This window comes from Halictus rubicundus, chromosome 14 (genome assembly GCF_050948215.1).
Source record: "Halictus rubicundus isolate RS-2024b chromosome 14, iyHalRubi1_principal, whole genome shotgun sequence".
NCBI lineage: Eukaryota > Metazoa > Arthropoda > Insecta > Hymenoptera > Halictidae > Halictus > Halictus rubicundus.
In genome coordinates this window covers 940,407-966,910 of record NC_135162.1, presented here as the reverse complement: position 1 = coordinate 966,910, position 26,504 = coordinate 940,407, and the positions used below count along the sequence as shown (strand labels likewise).

At 34.6% G+C, this 26,504-nt stretch overlaps 1 protein-coding gene across 16 annotated transcripts in view; it reads left to right on the top strand.

The window, feature by feature from the left end:
• Nucleotides 1-26,504, top strand: part of Tlk (Tousled-like kinase) — a 135,586-nt gene that overhangs the window by 14,129 nt on the left and 94,953 nt on the right. For all 16 annotated transcript variants that reach the window (XM_076799948.1, XM_076799946.1, XM_076799951.1 and 13 more), the window contains one exon: nt 13,207-13,292. In XM_076799948.1, the coding sequence (XP_076656063.1) occupies nt 13,207-13,292 (86 nt within the window). Of the gene's footprint in view, nt 1-13,206; nt 13,293-26,504 lie in introns of those variants that run through there.

Here is a 26,504-nt window from a genome sequence, read left to right as displayed (position 1 = left end):
ACCCCCACACCATGACCGATCCACCTCCGTGTTACACTGTTTGGTGTAAATTTTTAATTTCCAATTCGGTATTTGGTTTTCTCCAAACATAATTTTGACCATCTGAGGCAAAGGTGTTAAATTTAGACTCATCCGAAAAGATGACTTTATCCTAGGAAAAAAGATCTTTATTGAGATATGCTTTTGCAAAAGCCAGTCTTTTTTTCGATTTACCGCATTAAGATATGGCTTCTTTCGTGGTACAGTGCTATGAAAACTCCTTTATGAAACATATCAGCTACCATATTTGTGAGTTTAGGAGCGGATATAGTAGGATCTTTTTTTATTTCGCGAATGATAATTTTCTGTTCTCTTTCAGTTATTTTCTTTGGTCGACCTGATCGAGCGTTGTTCGCAATTGTTCCTTCATTTTTTGATTTTTTAATAATATAATGTATCGTAGACTTACTTCTGTTTATAATTTCTGCAATCTCGTTATATGATTTTCCATCCTTATGCAATCGAAGTATCATTTCTCTTTCACACTTTTGTGTTTCTGACTTTTTAGTCTTCATTTTAACTACTACTGTGCACAGTTCTACGTTGTTGTTACGGAAACGATGCCTTAAAATCAACTGAACGTACCAATGTTTTCATTTAGTAGTAATGTGTACATTCCTTTCTAAGAAAGATGAAAACATATCAACAGCGTTACAGCGTTCGAATACTTATTTATATGTATACTTAATTATATGATAACTTCTGCCTGCGCTGTCGAATCCTTTTCAAATTTTACTGACATAATCTTGAGACTTCCCCCTCACTACAGATACCAAATTGTTCTATACAGATTAGTTTAGTACATCTTATTTTATTCATTAAAATTTGTAAACGTAAGCGTTCGAATACTTTCGTGAGCCACTGTAAGTCGCCGAGGCTTCTAAGTTAGCAGTCACGGAATTATCCCCACTACCCTGCGGTATATACACGCCGTGAGGGGCAAAGAAGCTCGAGAGCCACCGCCGCCGCCGCCGCCGCCGCGCCGCCGAGGAGTGTAAACATAACAGGTCGGGTATATCGGTGTGAGACCAGGAGACTGTGAGATCGGTGTGAGACGGAGAATATTTATTTGTGTAATGGACGATTAAAGTTTCGGACGCAAAGAAGGACACCGTATGGGAAAGAAAGATGAAAGACTGGCGTCAGCTCAGACCTTTAAATCAAAACTTAAACTTTTTGACTATTGCGTGTAGCATTATGTACTTCCCAATCGGTTGTCCACGGTATGCGGGACATCCTGGTTCTCCAGGTTTGTCTATTGAATAATGCCTTCACAAAATATGCGTCTATATTATATTATTGATATATAAATTATTTCATTCATTCACATTATATTTGAAATCCTCTGTCATGGACAGTCAAAATGTCAATACGCATAATTTCAGAAACTTTAGCTTCATCTTTGAAAATATCAATGATTAAGTAATTTCACTTATAAATGTCGATTCTTACGTACCTTTTATCGAGTATCTTCCAGCATACAACAGTTTAACTCATTTAATTCGCAAGAGATATTTCGGTGAATGTTTACATAAGGGGATCCAGGTCCGATGACCTTGATCTTGAAATATGTTGTCAAAGTCAACATTCTGAACAATTTTTCCCTAAACATGTACGCGTCGCGCGGTCTTAGTTTCCGAGATAATTGAAAAAAACTTTCGTTAAATTTAGGTTACAAATAATTAAAATATCCAGAATTATATACATACATACATGATCGCAAAGAGAAGCTATAGTTTAAGCTGGTTAGGATTAGGTTCGTGAGGAGGTGGAGAGGACCGGCCCGATTATGTTTGCAATGTTCCGCACTTCGCTTGGATTGTTGTATGTATGGTTGAGCTCGCCACCCCCTCACGAACCTAAATCAAACCAACTTCAAATTGGTGAGATTGATGTATTTTTTGAAATAATAAGCAGAATTTACCCAATGAACAATTGATTCGAGCTATTAATGTTTTATTTTTGACTATCGTGTATTTAAACTTGCAGAATAAACTGTACTCGTTATCTCGATTTATTTCAAGTTTTTTGCGAACATCTTGGAAACTAAAACCGAGCGATGGGTGCATAGGGAAAAGTTTCTTAGGATGTCGACCTTGACAACATATTTCAAGGGCTGGGCCCCCTTTTGAAAACATTTACTCAACCCATTAGCGCCCATTGTACTCGCTTGAGTACAGGATAACAAGATTATATTTGTTTGCTTCTAGCGCCATCAAAGATTGACTAGATGTTTTGTTCATCGTTTGCTAAAATTTAAAAACAAATTCTTGGGCGTTAATGGGTTAATATCTCTTTTATCAGACGACAAGAAAATTTTGTTCTTCAGAGTATGTTACTTCTGCTTTTTATTAGTAGAAACAATATCTACATTAGTCTCGTTCAGGAAGCCTTGCGGCTGGCAAGGGCGCCCGCCAATGCCCGCGGGCATAGCTGAGGGCAATGAGACATCAGCAGAAAAAATATTGTTATAGGTTGAATTATCGAAAGGAGGTGTGTTTCGTTGCCCACCAAGTCGCTTATGGTGGGGGAACCAAATTCTCTGCCCGCGCGGGCGATAGCTGAAGGGACCGATCTACATTATCTAGAGTAAATTTGTTTCCCCACATACAAAACTAGTGGAAGCAACAAATTATCCCATTCTCCGTTGAAAGCCCTGTAAAAGGGGCTTACTAGCCCCTCCTTTACATTATTTTTTTTTTATTCTGCGTTGTTTATTAATTAACAATATTAGAAGTCAAAATAAAGTGAATAGTAATCGACATTTCCGTAACGATTAACTTAAATTAACATTATACTTTGGTTATATGATTTTAAGAAATCATGAAGTGTCCCCTAGTACCGGACACAGTAATAATTACTAATAATAATTTGTAACGATCGCAAATACAATCCTAAAAGAAATTAAAGGGTCACCTCTACGAACCCGAGAAATTGGGTCAATTTCAAATGATCATAACTCCGGCAAAAATTGAAAAATTATCGCAGTAGGTTCATCAGATGCTCAATCTAATCGGTAGAATCTTAGCTTCAAACTGACCTCAACATGTTGGTACTGTGAACATTTCTCGCCGAGATATAGTAAATAATTAATTAAATTGAAAAAAACAAGAGAAGAAGTGCCTTCAAGAGAGAAATGCTTTTTGTATTACTTTTTTGCAAAAGTGTCTACGACGATTTTTTTCGCTTTCTAGAGCCACTTAAAGTTAAAAAGACCATTTTTATTTCAATGATGCATAACTCGAACAAAGACACTCTTTTTTCTTGTATTATGCTCACGGAAGTACCTCACATTTTTATTCCGAGTTTCCTGTGCTTCCTCAGACAGATCTCCAATGGGCAAAAGACAGTGATTGATTATTTCGTGGCCATGCAACCAAACTTTATGAACGGATGCAGGCATGTTGTACCATGGATACAATTTAATAAAAAGTTCAGCTGTTTCATAGGCATACGTTTCAAATTTTTCGGAATGATAGTAAAACCACTTGATAACACTTGCAAAATTGTCTACAAAAAAGATTATTTCTCACAAAATGGCAGCTAAAGGCAAAAATCTATTCAATTTATATAAAGTATAGGAGTGTTACTCCTGCTTAAAAATAGTTTTAATTAGTGACATTTAGTAACTTGGGCTATGCACTCCACAAAACGTGAAATAGCTTACAAAAGGAACGAATACCATGTATATCAAGATGTCCAAAAGTATCAGTAACAATATGAATCACTAAATTGAAATAATTTGTAGGTTTATTCAGTTGGTGTAGAAAACCATTGTGAAATTGTTGTTTATTAACTATTTGTTTTTTTTTGCAAACAATGAATATGTACATATTCTGAGAAATCTATAGAATACATGCAATGCAAAAAAAAATTAATTTTTTTATTAACTTTCGAAAGTAACAAGGAAAAACAAAAAATCGACTAAAATATACCAGCATAAAGTATTCGTACACTCCTTAATTCTCCTTAATTAATAGTGTAAGTACGATTGATGTCCTCCGTACATATTTGGAAACGTTATTGGCACCAATAGTATTTAAAAATTTCGAAATATTCAAAGTTATTGTTGAAAAATGGGACGGAAACGTGCAGAAACTACGATAGAAGAAAGAAAAATTATTATTAACTTGCACAATCAGTGTAAAAGTTTAGCAGAAATTTTGCGTATACAAAGTTTAATTGATAGGTATGGGCTACGAAAAAGACTACAAAATAGCTCAAGAAGTGGACATCCACGAAAAATTAATCAACGTACTGGTAGAGTTATTATTAGTATGATAAAGACAAATCCAAAAATAAGTGCAATAAAAATAGTTGAACACGTTAAAAATAATTTAAACATTGATATATCTGCTAGTACTGTGTGCAGTTTTATACGAAATCAAGGATATCACGGACGAATGGCCCGTAAAAAATTTTTCGTAATTGAAATTAATAGAAAGAAAAGATTGGAATTCGCAAATAATAATGTTACTACACCAGTGGTGTATTGGAATAAAGTGATCTTCACAGATGAAAGTAAGTTCAACATTTTTGGGTCTGATAAACACTGTATCATTTGGAGAAAAAAAAAATACAGAATTGAAACCACAAAACTTACAACCTACAGTCAAACACGGTGGAGGTTCAGTACCTGTTTGGGGCTGCATGAGTGCAGCTTATGTTGTTTCATTAGAATTTATTGATGGAACAATGAACCATAAAGTCTATATTGACATTTTGAAACGCAATCTTGATCCCACTGCAGAGAATATGAATATTAAAGATGATTTCGTTTTCATGCACGATAATGTTCCGAAGCATACTGCGTATAATACCAGAATGTGAATACTACATAATACACTGGCGTATCTAAAAACTCCGCCACAATCTCCCGATGTCAATGTCATAGAACACCTGTGGGATGATTTGGAACGACAAATTAGAAAACGTGACATTTCCTCAAAAGAGGGCTTAAAAAATGCTCTTATCAAATTTAGCGAATTCAATGCCTAGAAGAATTGCAGCAATTATAAAGGTCAAAAGATATCCTACAAAACAGGAATTCATTATTTTTTAACGTTTTTTTACGTTTTTTTTTCTGAATATGTAAAATGTTAAAAACTGTACGAATACTTTTTGCTTGTGTATTTCTATCGATTCTTTGTTTTTTCGTGTTACTTTCGAAAGTTAATAAAAAAATTGATTTCTGTTTACATGGTATCTATTCTATAGATTTCTCAGTATATGTACATATTCATTGTTTACAAAAAAAAAAGTACTTAATAAACAACAATATCACGCAATAATTTCGCGACGCGATATTTGCGTTCGTCATTTGTTTCATTCTTGATGAAACTAATACCTGGGGTCACGTTGTGTCTCTGTGGGATGTATAATACATAAAAAATTCACTGATACGTGTGTTTTTGTTATCTTTAATTTTGAACCTTTTTTCTCCTAATTCATGGTCTAGTATCGAATCCCGTCCAGGTCAATTTTTTTTCATTAATCAGATGTTTTTTCGATTCCTAACCGTATGATGATTGTTACACCATTGTAAAATCATTTAACTATGTTTAAACTATTTGTATATAATTTTTCGGAAAAATATTTTTGGAGTACTTTTGGCCTCTAGTCTATTTACGGGCTGTATTACTGCTCTACTTAAAACTTTTTACACGGAATAAGTGTATCGACTTGACTATCATGTCTTTTATGTTGGATAGCTATTATCCTTGGAATCATAGCTATTATGATGAGATGTCTTTGTCGTGTTATCTGTAGATAAGATTGATTAGTTAGTTGTGAAACAAAATGTACGCCTGAGGTTCTCATTAGGAATACTCATCTTTAATAATTGTAGGTGCATTGGTGTCTCATGTCTCCCTTTGGGTGGCCTGTTCATTATGGGATTGATTATTTTTGTAACACGAAATGCATATACATGAACTATAAATAGGAATACTTATCTTTAATAATTGTCACACAACACTGGTACCGCTGAAAAACGCCATTTAACCAGTAGGCTGTTTCTGACGAGTATACTCGTCGTGAAGAAATGGCAAGATTTTGTGTTGTGACGAGTATACTCGTCACGTGTAAAAAGTAGTCACAATTTGCTATTTAAATTGCAATTTTAGTTAAAACTAAAATATATTCGTAAACTTCAAGATGTTTAAAATATTTGGAGGCCAAGACGAAATAAAAGAAACAAATAAGAATATATAAATAATTATTATGGAAAAACTGTATATAGTATGAATTTCTTTTTGAAAATGTATTGTTTTCTTTTGATAATCATCACTGAAGCCATTACGGGTCAATATACAGGGTATCCCAAAAATGTTACTTTCTTGATAGGGGTGATTCCTAAGGTCATCTAGAATAACTTTTTCCTTTGCGAAAATGTTCTACAACTTAATTTCATATTATAACAGCTACACATGCTCTGGGTTTGACGAGTATACTCGTCATCGTTTGATTTTTGCGATGCAATTTAGGTACACATTTTTCAAAGAGGTCGCAAGAGGTCGCTACCTGGTTAAAACCGTATCTTTCACCGATATTCTCGATTTTCCGGAAATGACAGAAGACGATTTAAAGATTCTTTTCACAGGAACATACTAATTATCTTAAGCTGTTTCGTATTTGGCCGAAATAACGAGTGAACAAGATAGTAACATTAACGTCCGTTATTTAGTAGAAAATAATAATATCGTTAAATTCGAAGTAAAATCGCGAAATATCAACCGCAAAACGTATGCACAAATGATATATGACGCGTAATGATACGTATGCACGTATGATGGTGTAGACTATTTACCAATCTCAACTGGTCATTCGGATATAAAACGGTATTGTTGTGCATGTGCCAATGGTAATTGCACTATTGGATGTTGCTTACGTGTAGCTGCTATCATTTATTATTTATCTTATGCTCGATTTGACATAGACATAGTTCGGCCAACAGCCGATACCTGTTGGTAGGGTAAATTCATCGTTAATGGCGTGTTTCTGTGTATACATCCCTGGACAAAAAGATAGCACATGTGTGCTACCATTAAGTTCTCACGAATGCAGACACAATCCCCTAAATTTGACGAATGTTATACAAACAGTACCTCGTTGTAATATAATATCTAACTTCAAAAATGTAGCTTTACTGTTCCCCTTGTGTTTATCAACAATGATTTCGATGTACGGTCGGCGAAATGATAGCGCACTAAACCTTCCGCTTAGTGTCGTGTAGTGTCGTGTAGAGAATTATTATCTGGAACACTATAAATATTTGTTATGAAAATGGGACGTGGAAAAAAGTTAAATGAAGGAGACATTAAAACAATTTTAGAATTAAGGTAACACAATTTTTCAATTTCGAAAATTGTGAAATCTGTCAGCAGAAGTCAAAAAGAGTTATCTATAACTTATTAAAAGATATTAAAAATTACGGTACAAAAAAAAAATGTTGTGGGAGACTTGCTGCGGCTAGTGCACGCGAAAGACGTGTCATTTTACTTTGAATGTCCGCCGTATACTACAAACAGCCATGAACATAAAACGTATGAAACTAAAACGAAAACCTGCACTAATAAAGAGACATAAGGAGCATCGATTAAACTTTGCAAAAGAACATATACAATGGAATAAGAAATGGAGACGAATCATGTTTACAGATGAAAAGAGATTTAACTTAGATGGTCCAGATGGCTTCAATTATTATTATCACGATGTAAGAAAAAAAAAATGACACAGATACAATGTCAGTTGGGTGGAGGTGGTATTATGCTTTGGGGAAGTATTGGATACAATGAGAAGACCAATTTAATATGTGTTAACGGTAGAATGAATGCTACTGCGTATCGTAATATGATACAAGAGCAAATTAGCAAATATACAGCATATATTGCTACTGATAATTTCATCTTTCAGCAAGAGAATGCTGCAGTTCACACCGCTAAAATCGTCATAGAGTATTTTTTATCGGAAAATATTTCAGTTTTGGAGTGGCCAGCGTGCTCTCCCGACTTAAATATTATTGAGAACTCTTGGGGTAAACTCGTTGAAGCCGTCTATAAAGAAAATAGACAATTTGAAAACATTGCTCAACTAAAAAAGTGCCTTGAAAGAGAGTGGGACGATATATCACAAGATTACATTCGAAAATTGTATCATTCTCTCCCAAAATGAATGTTAGAGGTTATTGAAAATAAAGGCGAACCGACGCACTATTAAATAATAAAATGTTTTGTTGTTTAACATGACAATTGTGAAAGTATGCTATCATTTCGCCGAGCGTATTTATTTCGAAATCATTGTTGATAAACTCAAGGGGAACAGTAAAGCTACAGTTTTTAAGTTATACATTATATTACAACGAAGTACTGTTTATATACCATTCGTCAAAGGGCCTAGCAGGATAAGAATGGTCCAGCGGCCCCGGCCACAATTTTTATTGGTATTGCGTGGAAAACAATGGCTTTAGGTTGAAAGATAATCACCCAAAATTTTAAGTCGCTAACCCTTCATTTAAGGATAATATGAGGATAAATACCCTTAACTGTATCATTTTTTTCTCGGTTGTTAATTAAGATATTCAGATGGAAGAAAAACGAAAATGTTCGAATTTACCTCCTTCATATCATATATTTTTTTCAGAATTGTGATCTAATTATTAAGGGTAGAAAAAAATTGTTTAATTTTTTAGGGGTGGGGGTTGCAAGCAACCCTTCGAGTGACCACTTCCAAAAAAGTCAAGAACAATGTTCTGTTACCTATCTAATATACAATACAAAAGTTTCAAGATGATCGGATTGGTGGAACATAGTTAAATATTGAAAAATAAATTAAATTACGCCATTATAATAGTATAATGTATTGTACAGTGTTTCTTACGAGACTAATTAATAATTTTTATCAGGAGATTAAGTCCCTCCTTGATCAATTATTCTTTTTTAAACGCGACGCATCGTATTATATTCTATTCTTATCTTCCCGAACTTATAAATAGACATTGCGTAGGTGTAAAAGAGAACTTTAGCAATCGTAATATATTAATTACCGGTACCAATTACTGGTACAATATGTGTTACATCAAATATCTTGTTAATATTTCCGATGGTTTTACAATTTTTTATTTAAATTGCCCATGAGATAAATAGTAAATAATAGTAGTGATATGAGAACAGCAACCTACTGTTCTGTTGCTATTAGCACAGTCACATGTATAACTAATCGAATATGGTACATATTCAATGTAGCATTGATGACTTTTGCGATTAATATGCCTCGAATGAACTTTCACCCTTATAATATTGCTAGTTTCCTTTAAATATACAATATTTAAAATATTATCATCCCTCATTAATTCCGCTAGATAGCATACTGCCTGGGTTAATTGATAGGAACCTTTACATAATATTACATAAGTGGTATATAGTTTTATATGTGGTAATGTTATACATATACAACACGGATAAAGATTAGTGTTAAAGCATAGCTTACCTGTAAATAAGATTTTGAAATCTTCCTTAGTTATTTCAGGAAGATCCATTACAGCGTTGTCAGACATTGGTGTAAATGGTTTTCTACGGCGACTCAATTTTTTTGCTTCTACTAACTCCTGAAACGTGATTGTTTTTATCCGTTGTTTCTTCATATAATCAATAATTAGATCTATTTCTGGATCGGCATCTAATCTTTTACCAAATTCATTGTGTAGAAAGAATGCTATTCAACACAATGATTTAAGACGAGGTAGGAGTTTATTATCCATTTTGTGGTGTAATAAACGATATTTTTGTGCGATATCACCATGGACGGCTTCAACAACCCATCTTATTTTGGTTACAAAGCGTAATGAATTTGATTCTTGACTTTACAAGCTGGCATTAAAACATTATATCCTTTATTTTCCATATGTTCGACAACATCGCGAAAACCTCTAGTTCCACAACGCAAAAATCATTCGGTTGTAAAAGAGAACTGTAATTAATATATTACGATTGCTAAAGTTCTCTTTTACACCTACGCAATGTCTATTTATAAGTTCGGGAAGATAAGAATAGAATATAATACGATGCGTCGCGTTTAAAAAAGAATAATTGATCAAGGAGGGACTTAATCTCCTGATAAAAATTATTAATTAGTCTCGTAAGAAACACTGTACAATACATTATACTATTATAATGGCGTAATTTAATTTATTTTTCAATATTTAACTATGTTCCACCAATCCGATCATCTTGAAACTTTTGTATTGTATATTAGATAGGTAACAGAACATTGTTCTTGACTTTTTTGGAAGTGGTCACTCGAAGGGTTGCTTGCAACCCCCACCCCTAAAAAATTAAACAATTTTTTTCTACCCTTAATAATTAGATCACAATTCTGAAAAAAATATATGATATGAAGGAGGTAAATTCGAACATTTTCGTTTTTCTTCCATCTGAATATCTTAATTAACAACCGAGAAAAAAATGATACAGTTAAGGGTATTTACCCTCATATTATCCTGAAATGAAGGGTTAGCGACTTAAAATTTTGGGTGATTATCTTTCAACCTAAAGCCATTGTTTTCCACGCAATACCAATAAAAATTGTGGCCGGGGCCGCTGGACCATTCTTATCCTGCTAGGCCCTTTAGGGGATTCTGGCTGCATCCATGAGAACTCAATGATAACACACATGTGCTATCTTTTTGTCCAGGGGTGTAGTTGAACATCTTCTATCTATTGAATAATTTTATTAAATATTTTATGAAAGATTTCGGGTGCGCATGAGAAACCGAATGGTAATCTCAGAAACTTAGAAGGTATGTAACAAAAGTATTGAAACAAGTCCGAGGGGCAATAATTCGGAAAGTAAATAAGATATTGAAATAATGATGTTAAAAATTTTTAATTTCATTTCTAAGTAATCAAAAATAATATTTACATGGCACTCAATGGCCTTTTATCCACGGTTTTTCAAAGGATTTTTTTAACACTGTCCATCATGGTCTGCTCGACAGAAATATCAAATTCTTATAATTTTCTTTCGATTCTGCTCACCAACTGCTGTTCTGTTTTGGCATCCCATCCATTGTCATACAGACGCGCCTGGGGCACGTTTGGAGGGTATCCTTCTTGAACACGAACGCTATGTTATTCGCGTTGTACCAATCCACTGTCTTTTTTCCATAATTGCTATTTGCTAGGTCTGGCTAAAATATGTAGTTATCATTTGCGTGATACTTTTGGACATAATTTTTCAATTTCGGCAAGTAGTTGTTGTTAATTATTTCCTCATCACTTAGTTTTCCAGAAAGACTAAATATATATATAGGCAATTATTCACAGAAAATGAAAATTACCAACATAAATTTTACAAGAAATGAACAATTTTTATTAAAAAATTTTGTTTTTAAAAACTAAAAAATTTAAAACGAAATTAACAATAAACGAATCATATGAAAAATTAATAATGATAAACTGACACAAAATTAACAAACGTAACAACTTTGAATGTGATCCCCATTCACGTTCCTCCAAACAATCTCGATCTATCCTTACGTTCTTATTACTTTTCCAATAGGTATAACACATGTATTAAAAACAAATTAAGAATACATAAAAATAATTGTTATAATTAATTACTGCAAAATTGTATTATGCATAAAAATGATTATTATATGATTATTAATAACAATTTCCCTCCTAATACGAATTTTTTACTAAAGAAATGGATTGTATGTCGTGATATACTGTCGTGATATAAATTCCGCACTGTGACTGTGGTGGACAAATGGTAAAGTAAATAATATTAATTATAACGTAAAAATGACTTCATTAGTTTTTGTCACAAAAATCTATTTTTTGCAAAATCCTGAGGTCGTAGACAAATTTTGAGACCAGATTTGAAATCAGCGTGACAAAATCTATGGGAAATGATGTTAGCATGTTAAAAAAAATTTTTTTCCGCGCGTGGTATTGGAAAAACCACAATTTTCTTGAAATTGTGCAAGTTTAACGAATTTTCACAAGGTTAAAAAATGTTCGCACCAGAATCTCGCTATTTTTCCCATATTCTACAAAGTTTCAACTTTAATTTAAAAAAAATTTCATCGCTCTACCTCATTTCTATCGAAAGTCTTTGATTTTGAAGCCGATTTCGTCCAAATTGCCCACTGTGCGCCCCCTTGACCCGGCCGGGTGTCTCGCTCCGTGACAGTCTTATTGTTAGTTGTCGAGCTACCTCAGGCCCGTACCACATAAACTACGCGTGGCGCATTAGGGCGACTGTCGTATCGATAGATTTCATCGCTATCACTCGCTGTAACAGTTTAATTTTTTATATTGTTTTAATTTCTAATATTGAAGCAAAGTGTCTAGCATCTGTGATTACAAAGTTACTTTGAACAATTTCTTTTATACCTGGACTTCGGCAAGCTACAGGACACTTATCCAATTCCGATATCATTCAGATCATACTTGCACTAATTTTCCGTTAATATAATTGTAATCAGAGGCAACTTTCATCGTTCATTACACAAGTAAATATTATCGGAATTATATCATATTGAGTATTATTTTCGTTAGAAAAATGCCACGAATATATTGGTGAAATCCCATAAAAAATAATGAAAAATAAAGAAGTTTTGCTGTTGGATTAGTAGTGGCCTCACACCGATACACCCGACCCGTATTACGTTTACACTCCTCGGGGCTCCAGCTTCGTTGTCCTTTTCTGCGTTCGGCGTATGTAGATCGAAGAATAGTATCTCCTGGGCGATACGTGTCCCTGGTTAGACCCATGTTTTAGACATGTATGAAGTAAACGCTGTACCGAGACCGTTGACTTTACATGGAGACAATTGCCGCTATTACTCCAATTCTAGCGTAATCAGATTTTTCTAATACGTTCCTGCAAACTGAAACAAATTTCGTATTGTGGAAAAGGAGTTCTAAGTTTTACCTATATTAATCGATTTGCTCCTCAATTCAGCATCGTTCACAATGTTTTTCTTCCGTATTTGATTTGATTGACATCGTTGCTGGCCTTTGCTCAACTTTCGCAGGCATTCGCTTCTCGCCAAAACTGGAACTTCCTATCGAACAAAAAGAAACACGTGGACGCTTTCTTTGATAGCGAACATGTTTAAGTTGAATAGAATAAGATTTAATTGGTTGTGACTTGTTGTTCCAGGCGCTGGCGTCAAGATGGAGCATTTTCAGGCCACCCTGGACCCAAGGAAGCAGGAGTTATTGGAGGCCCGCTTTCTCGGAGCAAGGGTGAGCTACATTTTCGGGCGCGCACATGCGCGCGTTTATGTATGTGCTCTCTTCGCTATATTCTCTCCTTTCTTTTCTGTCCCTATGCTCTCTTTTTAAGTACCCGTTTACTCGCCATATGCGTACAAGTATCATTTATCACCTAATCTTTTGAGCATGCGAAGTACAAAAATTGAAAAAGTTCATTCGGTGATGCTGTATGTGGTCTTGTGTTCTGATATCGACTTAGGATACAATATAGACCACTTCTGTAATACTCTTCTTCTGTGTATGGTCTCTGCGATTTTTGGTAGTACCGTTAATAGAAGTAGTAGTAGGCCACCTACAGAACGAAAGGGGATGATCCTGTTTCAAACGGAGCATTACCCGTCTATCTCCCCCCCCCCGATCTCTGGGAGGCTCTTTCTACTTTTTTGAGTTCGACCGGTATGAAGCAAGGCATTTATTCACGGGAGTAAACCATCATCAGAGACGAGCCAGAACTATCTACTACGAATCTAAAGGAGTACAGTTTTCTTTCGATATAAGACGACGATGTTTTTTTCGCAACAAGAAGATCTCTATCCCCTCTTCTCCTTTTGAAGTTGTTCGCTCGACACCGCTTCGTGCCAGAACGAGAGAGTATGCCATATTCCATTCTTTTCCAACGAAAGATGTGATGCACCACTTTATGGTCTGCTGGACAACTTTATGAAACGCATAAACCAGTGTCGCCAGTTGAGGGGAGGGAGCACGAATTAAGGGGGAAAAGTTACCCTCTCTCTGCCCTCTCTTTCTCGCTCGCTCTCTCTCTCTCTCTCTCTCTCTCTCTCTCTCTCTCTCTCTCTCTCTCTCTGCGGAGACTGCACGACAGAGACGAAACGCGTCACGTGACCGGGCCGCGGCGGAAGAGTGATGAACAGCGCGGTAGAAGGGGAAGTTAAAGTGGGGACACAAGTCTTGATCTGGCGACACTGCCATAAACTCTCGGGCCACTCAGGAACAATGACAAGGCGAAAAGGTATCCCCGTATGCAATACGTTGAAAGCCGCCCTGACTCATCGACTTACAGTCGGTCACGAAAATATTCGGACACCACTATAGTTTTGACTATTATAGTCCGTACTTCAGAAATGTATGCAATAAGAACAAAAAGAGGTTTCGCGTATGTTACTATGCAGTGTGTAGTTAACAAAAACATAAGAGATATTTATTTACGATAAGTGATTACATAAATAATAAAAGAAAAGTGGACAGTACGCTCATTTTCATGTCACGAAAATCTTCGGATACTATCAAAACTAAGTTTGTAACACTATATATAAATCTTGTTTTTATAAATTAATATTTTGTTGGATGTCCCATATGTTTTATGACGTGCCGTAATCGTGTTGGCATATTACAAATTATTCTTTTTAAATAATCTTGCCCAATACGTAGCCATTCTTCTTGCAGACGTCTTTTTAGTTCGTCCTTATTGTTTATGGGAGTTGTTCGAATTCGGCGATCTAATTCATCCCATAAATTTTCAATGGGATTCAAATCTGACGATTGCGGTGGTGGGTGAGGACATTCTTGCACGTGTATAATAAGAATTCTTGCAGAATACGCGATTTGTGCTTTGGGTCGCTATCATTTTTTAAAATTGTTTTACAAAATGTGCAGATACATATTTTTATCGAGGATGTCGTCGATAAAAACTAATTCGCCTACTCCATGGGCCGAAATACAGCCCCACACCATCACAGACCCACCACCGTGTTTCACAGTCGGCTGCAAACATCTCGGATTTAATTCTTCTTTCGATTTCCGCCATACTCTAATTCTTCCATCGCTTCCATAAACATTGAATTTGGACTCGTCCGCGAAAATTACGTCTTCTCACCACTGACTTACCTTGGAAATATAGTTTTGTGCAAAATTCAGTCTCTTCATCCTGTTGTTCGCGTTAATATACGGCTTTTTTCGAGCTATTCTTCCATTATAGCCCTCTGATCGTAACACTCTTCTTATGTTTTCCGGATGCACTGATATTCCATGATTATTATTTAATTCAGCTGCTAACTTTGGAGCAATTATCGGAGGATCACATTTGATTCTCCTAATTATGGAGCGTTTATCACGAGTATTGAGGATCGGTTTGCGTCCGCCTTGAGGGATAGATTCAATTCTATCTTCGTTCTTGCAACGTCGCACAATATCCCATAACGTGCTCTTACTAATATTTAATAAATTTGCAATTTTGCGAATCGATTTCCCTTTTTCCCGATGAAAAATTACTAATTGTCGCATATCAAACGACGTGTTCTTACTTTTCCGATCCATTTCGCACAAATTTTGAGCAAAGCTGACAAATATTCGATCTCTAACATACTCTGTACATAATATGAATGATATGTTTACAAACATTGTTTTAGTCAGTTCCTGGAACCTGGAAACTTGAGCAGTATAGCAAGTGTCTGAATATTTTCGTGACATGAAAACGATCGTACTTTTCATTTTTCTTTTATTATTTATGTAATCACTTATCGTAAATAAATATCTCTTATGTTTTTGTTAACTATACACTGCATAGTAACATACGTGAAACCTCTTTTTGTTCTTATTGCATTTTCTGAAGTACGGACTATAATAGTCAAAACTATAGTGGTGTCCGAATATTTTCGTGACCGACTGTATATCGAAAGAAAACTATACGTCACCGTCGCGCAGTGCTGTCAATGTGCTCGATAGCAATACTAAATGGTTGCATTTCCCCTTGCATCAGTCTTCGTCGTATTCTTTCGTTAACTAAGAACTTCGTTAACTCAGCCCCAATTACGTTACACCTTATATTGTAAAGACGTAATTGAAGAATTTAACTTTTCATCCATACGTTTAAGCCTTAGTAATTTGTTTGTAAGAACCGGTCTTACTGTTTTTAACCTTGTAATTCTGTACAGCAAATGTGCACTTGTCACTAAGTAAGTGGTTCATACGAAATTGGTGTAGTCAATATATGTAGGTGTAGACTAATCTTTCAAAATTGGGGAACGTGATCAACGTAACCTTCACCTTTTGATTTTTTGAAACCGTATCGGCAGTAGCCGTCTTTGTTGTATTGTATTGGCACAATACAGACCCGGAATGAAGAACGAAAGTTTTTATTCGCACATGCTTTTTTCGAGTTTAAATATTATTCGTTGTCCAATTACAAGGAGTTTTTAATGTATCTCTATTTTTTTATTTATTTATTTAATGTATCTAAGTACATTTCATGTAGTTTAAAACTGTTAGTTACATTAAATTAATGATTAAAGCAATGATTAAATCAATTTTCTAAGTTCTTGAAAAATTCAAGTCATTTGGTCCGATTTTAAAAAAGTTACATCATTTTAAATGGTGTATGAGACTTTTGTAACTGACCATACAAAATTTAATTAAGATAATATATGGGGTACGTTTTAATAGTGCCGCCCGTCATAAAAACGGTTAAAGATTGAAAGTGATACTTAACCGGGAGTTATACTAATTCTTATTTAATCTTGAGCTCCATAAGAATAATATAAGATATAAAAGTTACACGCTTCTGTATGGGAATTATCATACATTACTTAAGCAAAGATTTGTGAAGTTTCTATAATGTTATAACTAGACTGTAGATTTTTATTTAAATCTCGAGTTTTGCTATAACGTGGATGTTTTGTGGAAATAAGGGATAAACTTCACCTTAGCAACCCAGAGATTTTTAACTTTTCTTTATATAATCATGCAGATTTTTCTGCAGATTCAAAAGTTATGCGTGTTTAAAGTTAAGAGATTTTAAGCACTTTTGACCTGGTAAGGCCAGTTTGACGTCTATACATTGAAAGATCTGTAATAATGTTAAGAAATTTTTCTCATGACTGAATCCGCCTTAGATTTGAAGATTGAAGCAGCATTCTCTTTACAAAGATCCTTTAAAGCTATTTGATTTTTTCTTGTGATTTATTGTGCTTTAAAAGATGTACTGCCAAATTTACAATAATATAGTCTACACAGTGAAAGGTTACACAACTGAACGTATGCCCCGTTTTTGTTTTATAAAACAGTGAAAAAAAGTCGTAAAACAATTTCTAAAAGGTTATTGCAAAGGGGAGGCCACAAACTTCAAATCTGTGGTGGATACAGCAACGAGAACAATTTTCTAATTTTTTAAAAGATGTTTCAATCTATAGCATCTTTGAGGGCAAATGGGTCTTCAGTTTCCCACCCACTATTATGCGAAAATATCTTAGGAGAAAATGAGCTATGTTTTTCGAATGGATAAGCTTCAAGTTTCTCACACTCTTCTACATATAGGCACACATAAAATAAGTTCCGATCAATTACAATATTTTCAAAACTTTTATCTTTCGTTATGTAGCAAACTAATTGTTCTAACTTCTGTAAAAAAAATCCAAGTCGTATATGGTCTAATATTAGAAAAGTTATCATCCTTCTAAAAACGTCCGAATATTACTGTGATTCACTGAACATAGAGTCACAGTTCTCACAGCCAAAATCATACATACACTGCATACAAAAGCATGTTTCTTGTAGTAAAAATATTTATTGTGTTTAAATGTCAAAACAAAAGAACCTTTATATGTTAACGAGAAAAAGTTATTACAAATCGTACAATCTAAAATGTTATTTTAAATTCGATTTAAGTATGAAATTTAAACAAGAAACTTCTCTACGTTGGGTATCGTCGATTACACTGTACAACAAAATCAAACTTTTTTCGAGTTTTGCAATACCTGTTGGGTAATTCTTATACACTTTGTCATTCTAAAACCAAATCCGAAAGTAGAATTGCTCTATCACGCAACGTTTTCGAAAAATATTGGTTTTTGTAAAAATGCACGATTTTGATAAAAAATGACGTGTTATGCAAAAACTAAACACGCGAGAAAGTTCAAATTTGAGCAAAGAGATAGAGGGGACTCTCCTCTACATATTCGTATAGTCAATTATATATTTATGTAATTCCTAATAGTTGTAAATGGTTGTTAAAGTTTGAAAATGTGCCGACGCGGGTACTTTGTACGCTCTATTTTTGTATTTATGTGAAAAATCCTTTATCTAGCAGGAATTTACTATACAGGACAATATTCTACAGACATTTCTGGTAAAGAAACCATTCACGAAAAGTATTTGGTTCCCTTAATATACGAGAAGGTTCAGAAAATATGAATTGACAGCTTGTGCGCGACGCGTTCGCGCCAGACGGTCATTGCAGCCTTTTCTCGACTCGCCAGGGCCGTCGCTATGCGTAGTCGACGTTGGTACCACTCAAGTATGCCTTTGCTGACTATGCTTAATTACATACATTTTTTTTTGTCTTTTTGGGTGCCAATGATTACAAAAAATTATAAAAATACGAGTTATATTCACATTTCATTGTGGAAATGCTTAATAAAGAAAATTGAATACAAAAACTTACCTATTTCTGATGTAAACAAATTTTAAAATGGTTCTGCTTTGCTTGACGCTTGTTCCTGGTATCCCGATTTTCAATAATAAGTGTCCAACAGTAAATATATATATATTGGATTTTACGTTGTTTTTATATTAATTTAAAAAGTAGAGAAATTAATATTAGACATAAGTATGTTATATTTAATCAGATCATAATATTTTGAATTGGATGTGGTGAGTATTACACCATATTAGGACGAAGAAAAGAAAATAAAGGTGTTGAGCTTAAATACTTTTTAATAGATACAAGGCAACAATTCTAAAGACATTTTACAAATTTTTCATTAATATAATCTATTTTGCGTCTGGATAACGCTTTCTGAAGTCTGATACAGTTTGCCTTAGAAATTGCTTCTCTTCTTCATTTCGCGATAGTAAATATATCGTTAAATTCTTGCATAAGTTTGACTCCTCGTTCTGCCGAATCATTAACTACAGCTAAATTATGTATGTTATGCCTATGCTATAACTGCGATCACTTTGCAATTCTAAATGTTCTTTATGTATCAAATCTAGGGAAATTGAAAATCTTTTAAAAAAATTTAAAACATTTTTACAAATACAGGCTGCAATGTTGCTCCACTGTATTCATTTGCATTATTTGAATTAACTACTAATCTTTTTACACGATTATAAATTAACGGTATCTAAAGCTACAACCATTTGTTTTTTTTTTTAATGATGGGGAATATTCGGGTAAAAAAAGGTTAGCGCTACAGTTTTGCGTGTTAGATACCACAAATGATTACAAAATTTCCATAGTGCACATTGTCATTGATGGCACTATACGCGTATAGATTTCTTAAGATCTCATGGTCTTGTCTTTGAGCTTGGATCCATGCTTGTAAATACAATTTTCTGATACAAATAAAAATCTGACGTATTCCATTTTCATCATCCTTTGATAAGGTAAATTGATCTCTGAACAAGAATATTTTTAAAGAATACAGTGTCTACTCCATATATGTATAAAACACAGGTCTGACCAGGGAAATATATCGGCTGGAAGATACTATTTTACTATGCCTTGGTTGTTAGCCTCTCACGAGATATACCCCTCGGCAGTGGGGATAGTTCTGGGACTCTTGTCGGCTAAATATTTGGGACATATATCGACTGTATATAGCCTTCGCCATTAATCGAGCATGATGAAATGCTCCTGGTACTCGAAAAGAAAACTGTGAGACGGTTTCATTTAAAAAAATTACTAGTTCAAGAAATTCTCGATAACCTTCGCGTGGTTGTTTCACTTCCAAATTGTACGACGCAACCTGTATTATTTCGGATGCGTTGTCGAGTGACTTTTAAAATTAATTTTACTTATTTGAGACCGGAATCCTCGAAACCGCTTAATTACAGGAATGTTAAAACATTCAACTCAAAACCACACCGCAAACTACACTACTCAAAAAAATTAAAGGATCACCTCTAAGAACCCGAGAAATTGGGTCAATTTCAAATGATCATAAATCGGACAAAAATTGTTATATTTTTGAATGTTGTATTAATTTTTTCTGACAAATCGTGTTACCGTCATTTGAAAGCGCTTACTTTCTTGTGCAAAAAACCTAGTCGTCAAACATGGTGCGATTTTGTTTTGTTCGAGTTATGCATCATTGAAACAAAAATCGTCTTTTTAACTTTAACTGGCTCTAGAAAGCAAAAAAATCGTCGTAGATTTTTTAGATGATTTTTTCGCATTTTAGAGCTAGTTAAACTTAAAACGACCATTTTCGCTTCAATGTTGCATAACTCGAACAAAAAAAAATCGCATTATGCGACAACTAGGTTTTTTGTACTGGAAAGAAGGCGCTTTCAAATGATGGTAACGCGATTTATCGAAAAAAATTATCTCTCCTCATGCGATATCTGGAAGTCGAACAAAATTTGTTGTAACTGTCAAAGTCTTCTTTATGACGCTATAACTATATTAAAAAGCAACGTAGCTAAAAATTTGAAAAATAGCATCTAAAAGTAGAGACTTCAAGCTTTCAAATGATTTTTCAGCGATATCGATACAATAATTTTTGCCCGAGTTATGATCACTTGAAATTGGTCCAATTTTTCGGGTTCCTAGAGGTGATCCTTTTAACTTTTTGAGTAGTGTATTAACAATTAACAGTTGGAACGCATCGTTCTCACCGGTATTAGACAGGCCAAGTAATGTGGAATAATTTTAATTCGTACAAAGTAAAGTATTTGAAAGCATGTGAGGAATTATGATATGTTTGGAAATATACAATATTCAACTTGAACTTTCAGTGTACTGTTTACATTTAGCGTACAGTTAGTTCTATTTCGAAACTTTGCATTCGATGTGTCACGTTTTCGCGACGTCCAATCGATCTAAAATTTTATGTACAAGGCGTCTCACTTAACTCGACCTTCTAAAATATTTCGTTTGTTTTTTATGATAGAAGAAAATTTCAGAGGAAAACATTGGTTGGTGCAGAGGGGCAGAAATTATGATAGGCAAAAAACTTTGGTGAGGGTTATATTTTTTGAGACTTCAAGGTCATCGAGGTTTTTTTAAATGGAATGATATATTTTTATTATCGCTATATGATAGCCGAGGTAAAGACGAATCCAACGACTTGTAATATTATGACCTTCACGTGACCTTGAGTATTAAAAATTTATATGTTATAACCAACGATTCCACACCGTACATTTAGACTCCACGGACGCTAGTGTACAACTGTCGAAGCTATTTCGGGTATATGCTGCATTGCCTATGTACAAAAAGCAACACGGTTCTCATGTCGTTGCCATGAAGCTTCTGATGTAAGGAAATATGGCATGGATGAAATTTATGACGTTGCAATATTCAGGACACACTCGTTTTGGAAATCCCTAAAGAACGCTCAATTTTTCGACAACTTATAGTAGGATCAATATTGACTGTAGCCAATACAAAAGATTCGGCATCTTCTCCGGTAGCAGGCTTTGATCATTTTCTGTTCGGTGATTTAATACTCCCTGTTTTACAAAACAATTGAACTATGCGGTTAAAGCTTTGCCGAGAAGGATGATTTCTGTCAGGGTATCTTTCTGCGTACAGTTGAGGTGCATGCTTGTACCGAGTCACTTTGAGCCTCACCATAAACTAAAATCATTTCTATCTTTTCTGCATCACTGTATACCATCGTTTCAGAGAAGTAACGTTATCTTCCACAATCGTATAAAAACCGATGAATTTCTTAAACGTACTGATTAGAGTCACCGAAACGAGAAGAATTTGTATCAGTGGTTACAATTTATTGTAAGCGTGTTTACAGTTATTGGTCAAGATTTAAGAACATTTCTTGAAACCCTAGGTGGATTATGTCATCGTTATTTCACTATTTATTTAAAGTGCCCTAATTTTATAAATTTTTCGTATTCAAGGTCACGTGAAGGTCATAATATTACAGGTCGTTGGCAAAAGACTTCGATGACCTTCAAATCTCAAAAAATATAACCTTGAACCCATTTTTTTTGCTTATCATAATATTTGCCCTACTAAACCGACTAACGGTTTCCTCTGACATTTTCTTCTATCATAAAAAACAAGCGAGATATTTTAGATGCTCGAGTTAGGTGAGACACCCTGTATGTCATTTTTTCATGAAACGATAGAAATTTAGGGGCCGTGCAGAAAATTTCATAGTTGAAAGATAAGGTCCACCCTAGTACAGTCTCTACTCAATATTTGTCCGAAATATTTAGTCGATAATTGTCTCGAGAACTATCCCCACTACCGCGGAGTACACCCCGTCAGGCCGAGAAGCCTCGGTCGCCGAGGAGTGTAAACACAATACGGATCGGGTGTATCGGTGCGAGACCACTACATATTAATTCAGTAACAAAACTTCTTTATTTTTCATTATTTTTTATGGGACTTCTATCCGATAATTGTCCCTGGCCAGACCTGTGTTTTGGGTATATATCGAGTATATTCTGTACACACACCCCCGTACCGTTACTGATCCACCTTCCTGTTTAATTGTGAATTTATATTTTGTTTTTTAAATCGTTCGTTTGGCTTACGACACACAATAAATTTTCTGTCAGAGTAAAAGAGATTAAATTTTCTCTCGTCAGTAAAAATAAGCTCCTCCAAAGAATCAATATATTTGTTTAAACATTGTCGAGTAAATTCAAGCCTTCTTATATTGTAGCTTATTTCTAGCCGTACGACCATGATAATCATATTTTCACAAAAACTCTCCTTACTGTTTCACGATCAACTATATGATTTAATAATTTTCGACCTCATTTGTTAATATATGTAGGTGCATTAAGCTTTGGGTCATTTCTAATTTTTCTGACTATCCACCTCTCACTGTATGCATTAAACTTTTTACTTAGGGCAGTCTTGGAGCACTCTCGATAACTTTTACCATTTTTAAATTTTTTTATTACAATTTGTTAATGTTCTACTGTCATTTGCTTCATTTTTACTACTTCTTCTCTTTCTTTTTAATCTTACCATTACACGAGGCTTATTAATAAGCTAAAACAATGCAATTTTCTTTTCTTTTGGGGGAATATAGTAGGGGAACACCAAGCAAACGTCTACTGTACGATTTTAGCTGTGAGATGTTTCTTTTCGACTGAATTATAGTAACTACAGTAATAACACTATAGTAGTAACTATTACTATTATAGTAATTATAGTAATTATAGTAACTTGTTTTTGATAACTTGAAGAGGTTACTTTGTTTTGGCATTTATACAATAATTGTGGATACATTTACAACATATCTATATTTATTATATTTCTTTTTCCAAATTGTCCGTAAACTTTTTTTACTACAGAAATCATATTTTTACATGCAGTTTACGATTATGGCTATGACTCATTGTAGTTAGATCAAGAAAACTCTGCTGACATAAATTTGTAACTGTTCACAGGTATTTGCGTAACAAAAATTGTGAAGACGTTATTCATATCGTGGAACTATTTAAAATTGTTTACAAAAGATTCCAAATGTTCCTATAATTTTTTTTTTCGTATAATAAATACATCAAACATCTGAATACATCAAAGGTATACGTGTCAATTTCGTAGAACCGAACTTAATCAACTGACGTAGTCCGTATCTCTCGAAGTGCTGTACGTTGATTCGGTTCACGCTCGAGCTGGCTTCGATGAGTTCGGATTAGTACATGCCAGTCGATACAGTACAATGTAGAAAAGCAAAATTCCTCGCAACCGGAATAGTTGAATGAATTTTCCAGTACCTTATCCAATTCGTTACGCTTGATCGGGTTTTTATCCCCGACCTATGTACAGGGTGTCCAGAAATTATGTATGAAAACCGTTACAGCGTGATTCTAAAGCATAGGATCGGCGAAGATCTGATAAAAAAGTTTGGTGCAAAATTGGCCTTGACCGACTTTTCCCTGGTCAAATTTTTTTATGATTGCACCGTGTTCTACTCATCGAGGAGAACAAATTTCTTGAAGGAACCATGGGTCAAAAATTAACCGTTCTCTTGAAAATTGACGTTAAAGTTCAAATAAGTTGTTTTATTTCCAGTTCTCTTTTTTTGTGTGTAACTGCCTTGGATTACCGGTGGAAGGATGCGCGTCAATTTTGCTTAATACACTTTATTTCGTTGGTGATGTAGACGGGGTACATGTGAAAATCTGACTCGCTGTCTCGGGTGGCCACTATTTATACTTTTCTTCGGAAAAAGGTAACCTCTTTTCCGAAGGTACAGTCGGTCACGAAAATATCCGGACACCACTATAGTTTTGACTATTATAGTCCGTACTTCAGAAATTTATGCAATAAGAACAAAAAGAGGTTTCACGTGTGTTACTATGCAGTGTGTAGTTAACAAAAACATAAGAGATATTTATTTACGATAAGTGATTACATAAATAATAAAAGAAAAATGGACAGTACGCTCATTTTCATGTCACAAAAATATTCGGACACTATCAAAACTAAGTTTGTAACACTATATAAATCTTGTTTTTATAAATTAATATTTTGTTGGATATCCCATATGTTTTATGACGTGTCGTAATCACGTTGGCATATTGCAAATTATTCTTTTTAAATAATCTTGCCCAATACGTAGCCATTCTTCTTGCAGACGTCTTTTTAGTTCATTCTTATTGTTTATGGGAGTTGTTCGAATTCGGCGATCTAATTCATCCCATAAATTTTCAATGGGATGCAAATCTGGCGATTGCGGTGGTGGGTGAGGACATTCTTGCAAGTGTATAATAAGAATTCTTGCAGAATACGCGATTTGTGCTTTGGGTCGTTATCGTAAATGAGAAGCATATCGGTTTGTTCTTCGAAAACATACAACATCGTTTACAATCGCTTGATTCGATGATACCAATCTTACCATTCTTATTGTTGATGTCCTGCGATATCGCCCTGAAGTGTTTATTTGTCATTACCAGGTTTAGTAAATATGCTGAAAGTATCCTCAAGGTTCTCACCCTATATGCCGTACAATTAAATACATTTGTACAATAAATTGTTCCAACATGTGATTCGATAAGTGCCGAAGTGATAGGAAATACTACTCAATCCGTGACAAGGAGATTGCAGCATTGTATTGATACCAATGGCAATCGCTTTGAACACTTTCTGTAAATGCAAGTTTATTTCGCCTTTTTTATCATAAATGACCTTTGCTGACCTTCAAAGACCTTAATGTAGCACCTCGTTGGATTCGTCTCAATAGCCGCTATCAGAAAACAGGAAACAATACATAGCATTCCATTTAAAAAAACAAAGGTGACCTAGGTTCACATCTCTGAAGCGACTCCACCTAGGAAAAAAAGATTAACGCTATATTACAGCCCCTGTTGTCCCATGCATCTTTTGTTTGGAAAACTTTTCTGCTACTATAATACTTTCGGAGTACTTATACTTTCTATATAAATAAATACTTTCTATACTTTAACTATATACTTTCGGAAAAATATATACATATATATAATATATATAATATATATATATATATATATATATATATATATTTGCGTACAAAGTATAATAATATAAACTATATCGTGACCGGACGCGTCTTCGTTCGTCATGCGTCATGCGTCTAGATCGGTAATCGATTCCCCCATCGTGCGAACACACCATGCGGGCCACAATTCTTCCTTTTGGACGCACGATCTCAGCGTATTAACTGTAACATTCTAATACCTTTCATTACCTTTTCCGCAGTCAATCCTTTCGCCAATAGGGCAGCTTCATTTGCTTCCGATTTCACATGCTTTAGCATGAGTGTATTTCCCTTTACTTCATCCTTTACGAAATAACACTTTCTAGTGATATGTTTCGTCCTGTTCGTTACTTTCTCCTTGCTTATCCAATCGAGAACTGCCTTACTGTCCGTTTTGGCTTCTACTGGGTTTTTACATAAATGTTCTACTTCCAACCCTTGCAGAATTGTCTTGATCCACTTAATTTCTCCTATGCCTTCACAGATCGCCAATAATTCCGCCTCACACGTAGATAAGGCCACTAATTGTTGTTTCTGGCATTTCCAAAACACCAAGTTCTTACCTATTTTGAAAACGTAGGCTCCGTATGATTTTGCATCCGTTGTGACGCTCCAGCTAGCATCGGTGCTTATTGTCAATTGCAACTCACCTCGGTCATATTTCAATTTGTAATCCTTTGTTCCCTTGAGATATCTATATACTCTTTTTACTCCCGTTAAGTGCAGTGTCCTTGGATCTTGGTTATAACGTGACATTCTGCTTATCGCGTAAGAAATATCCGGT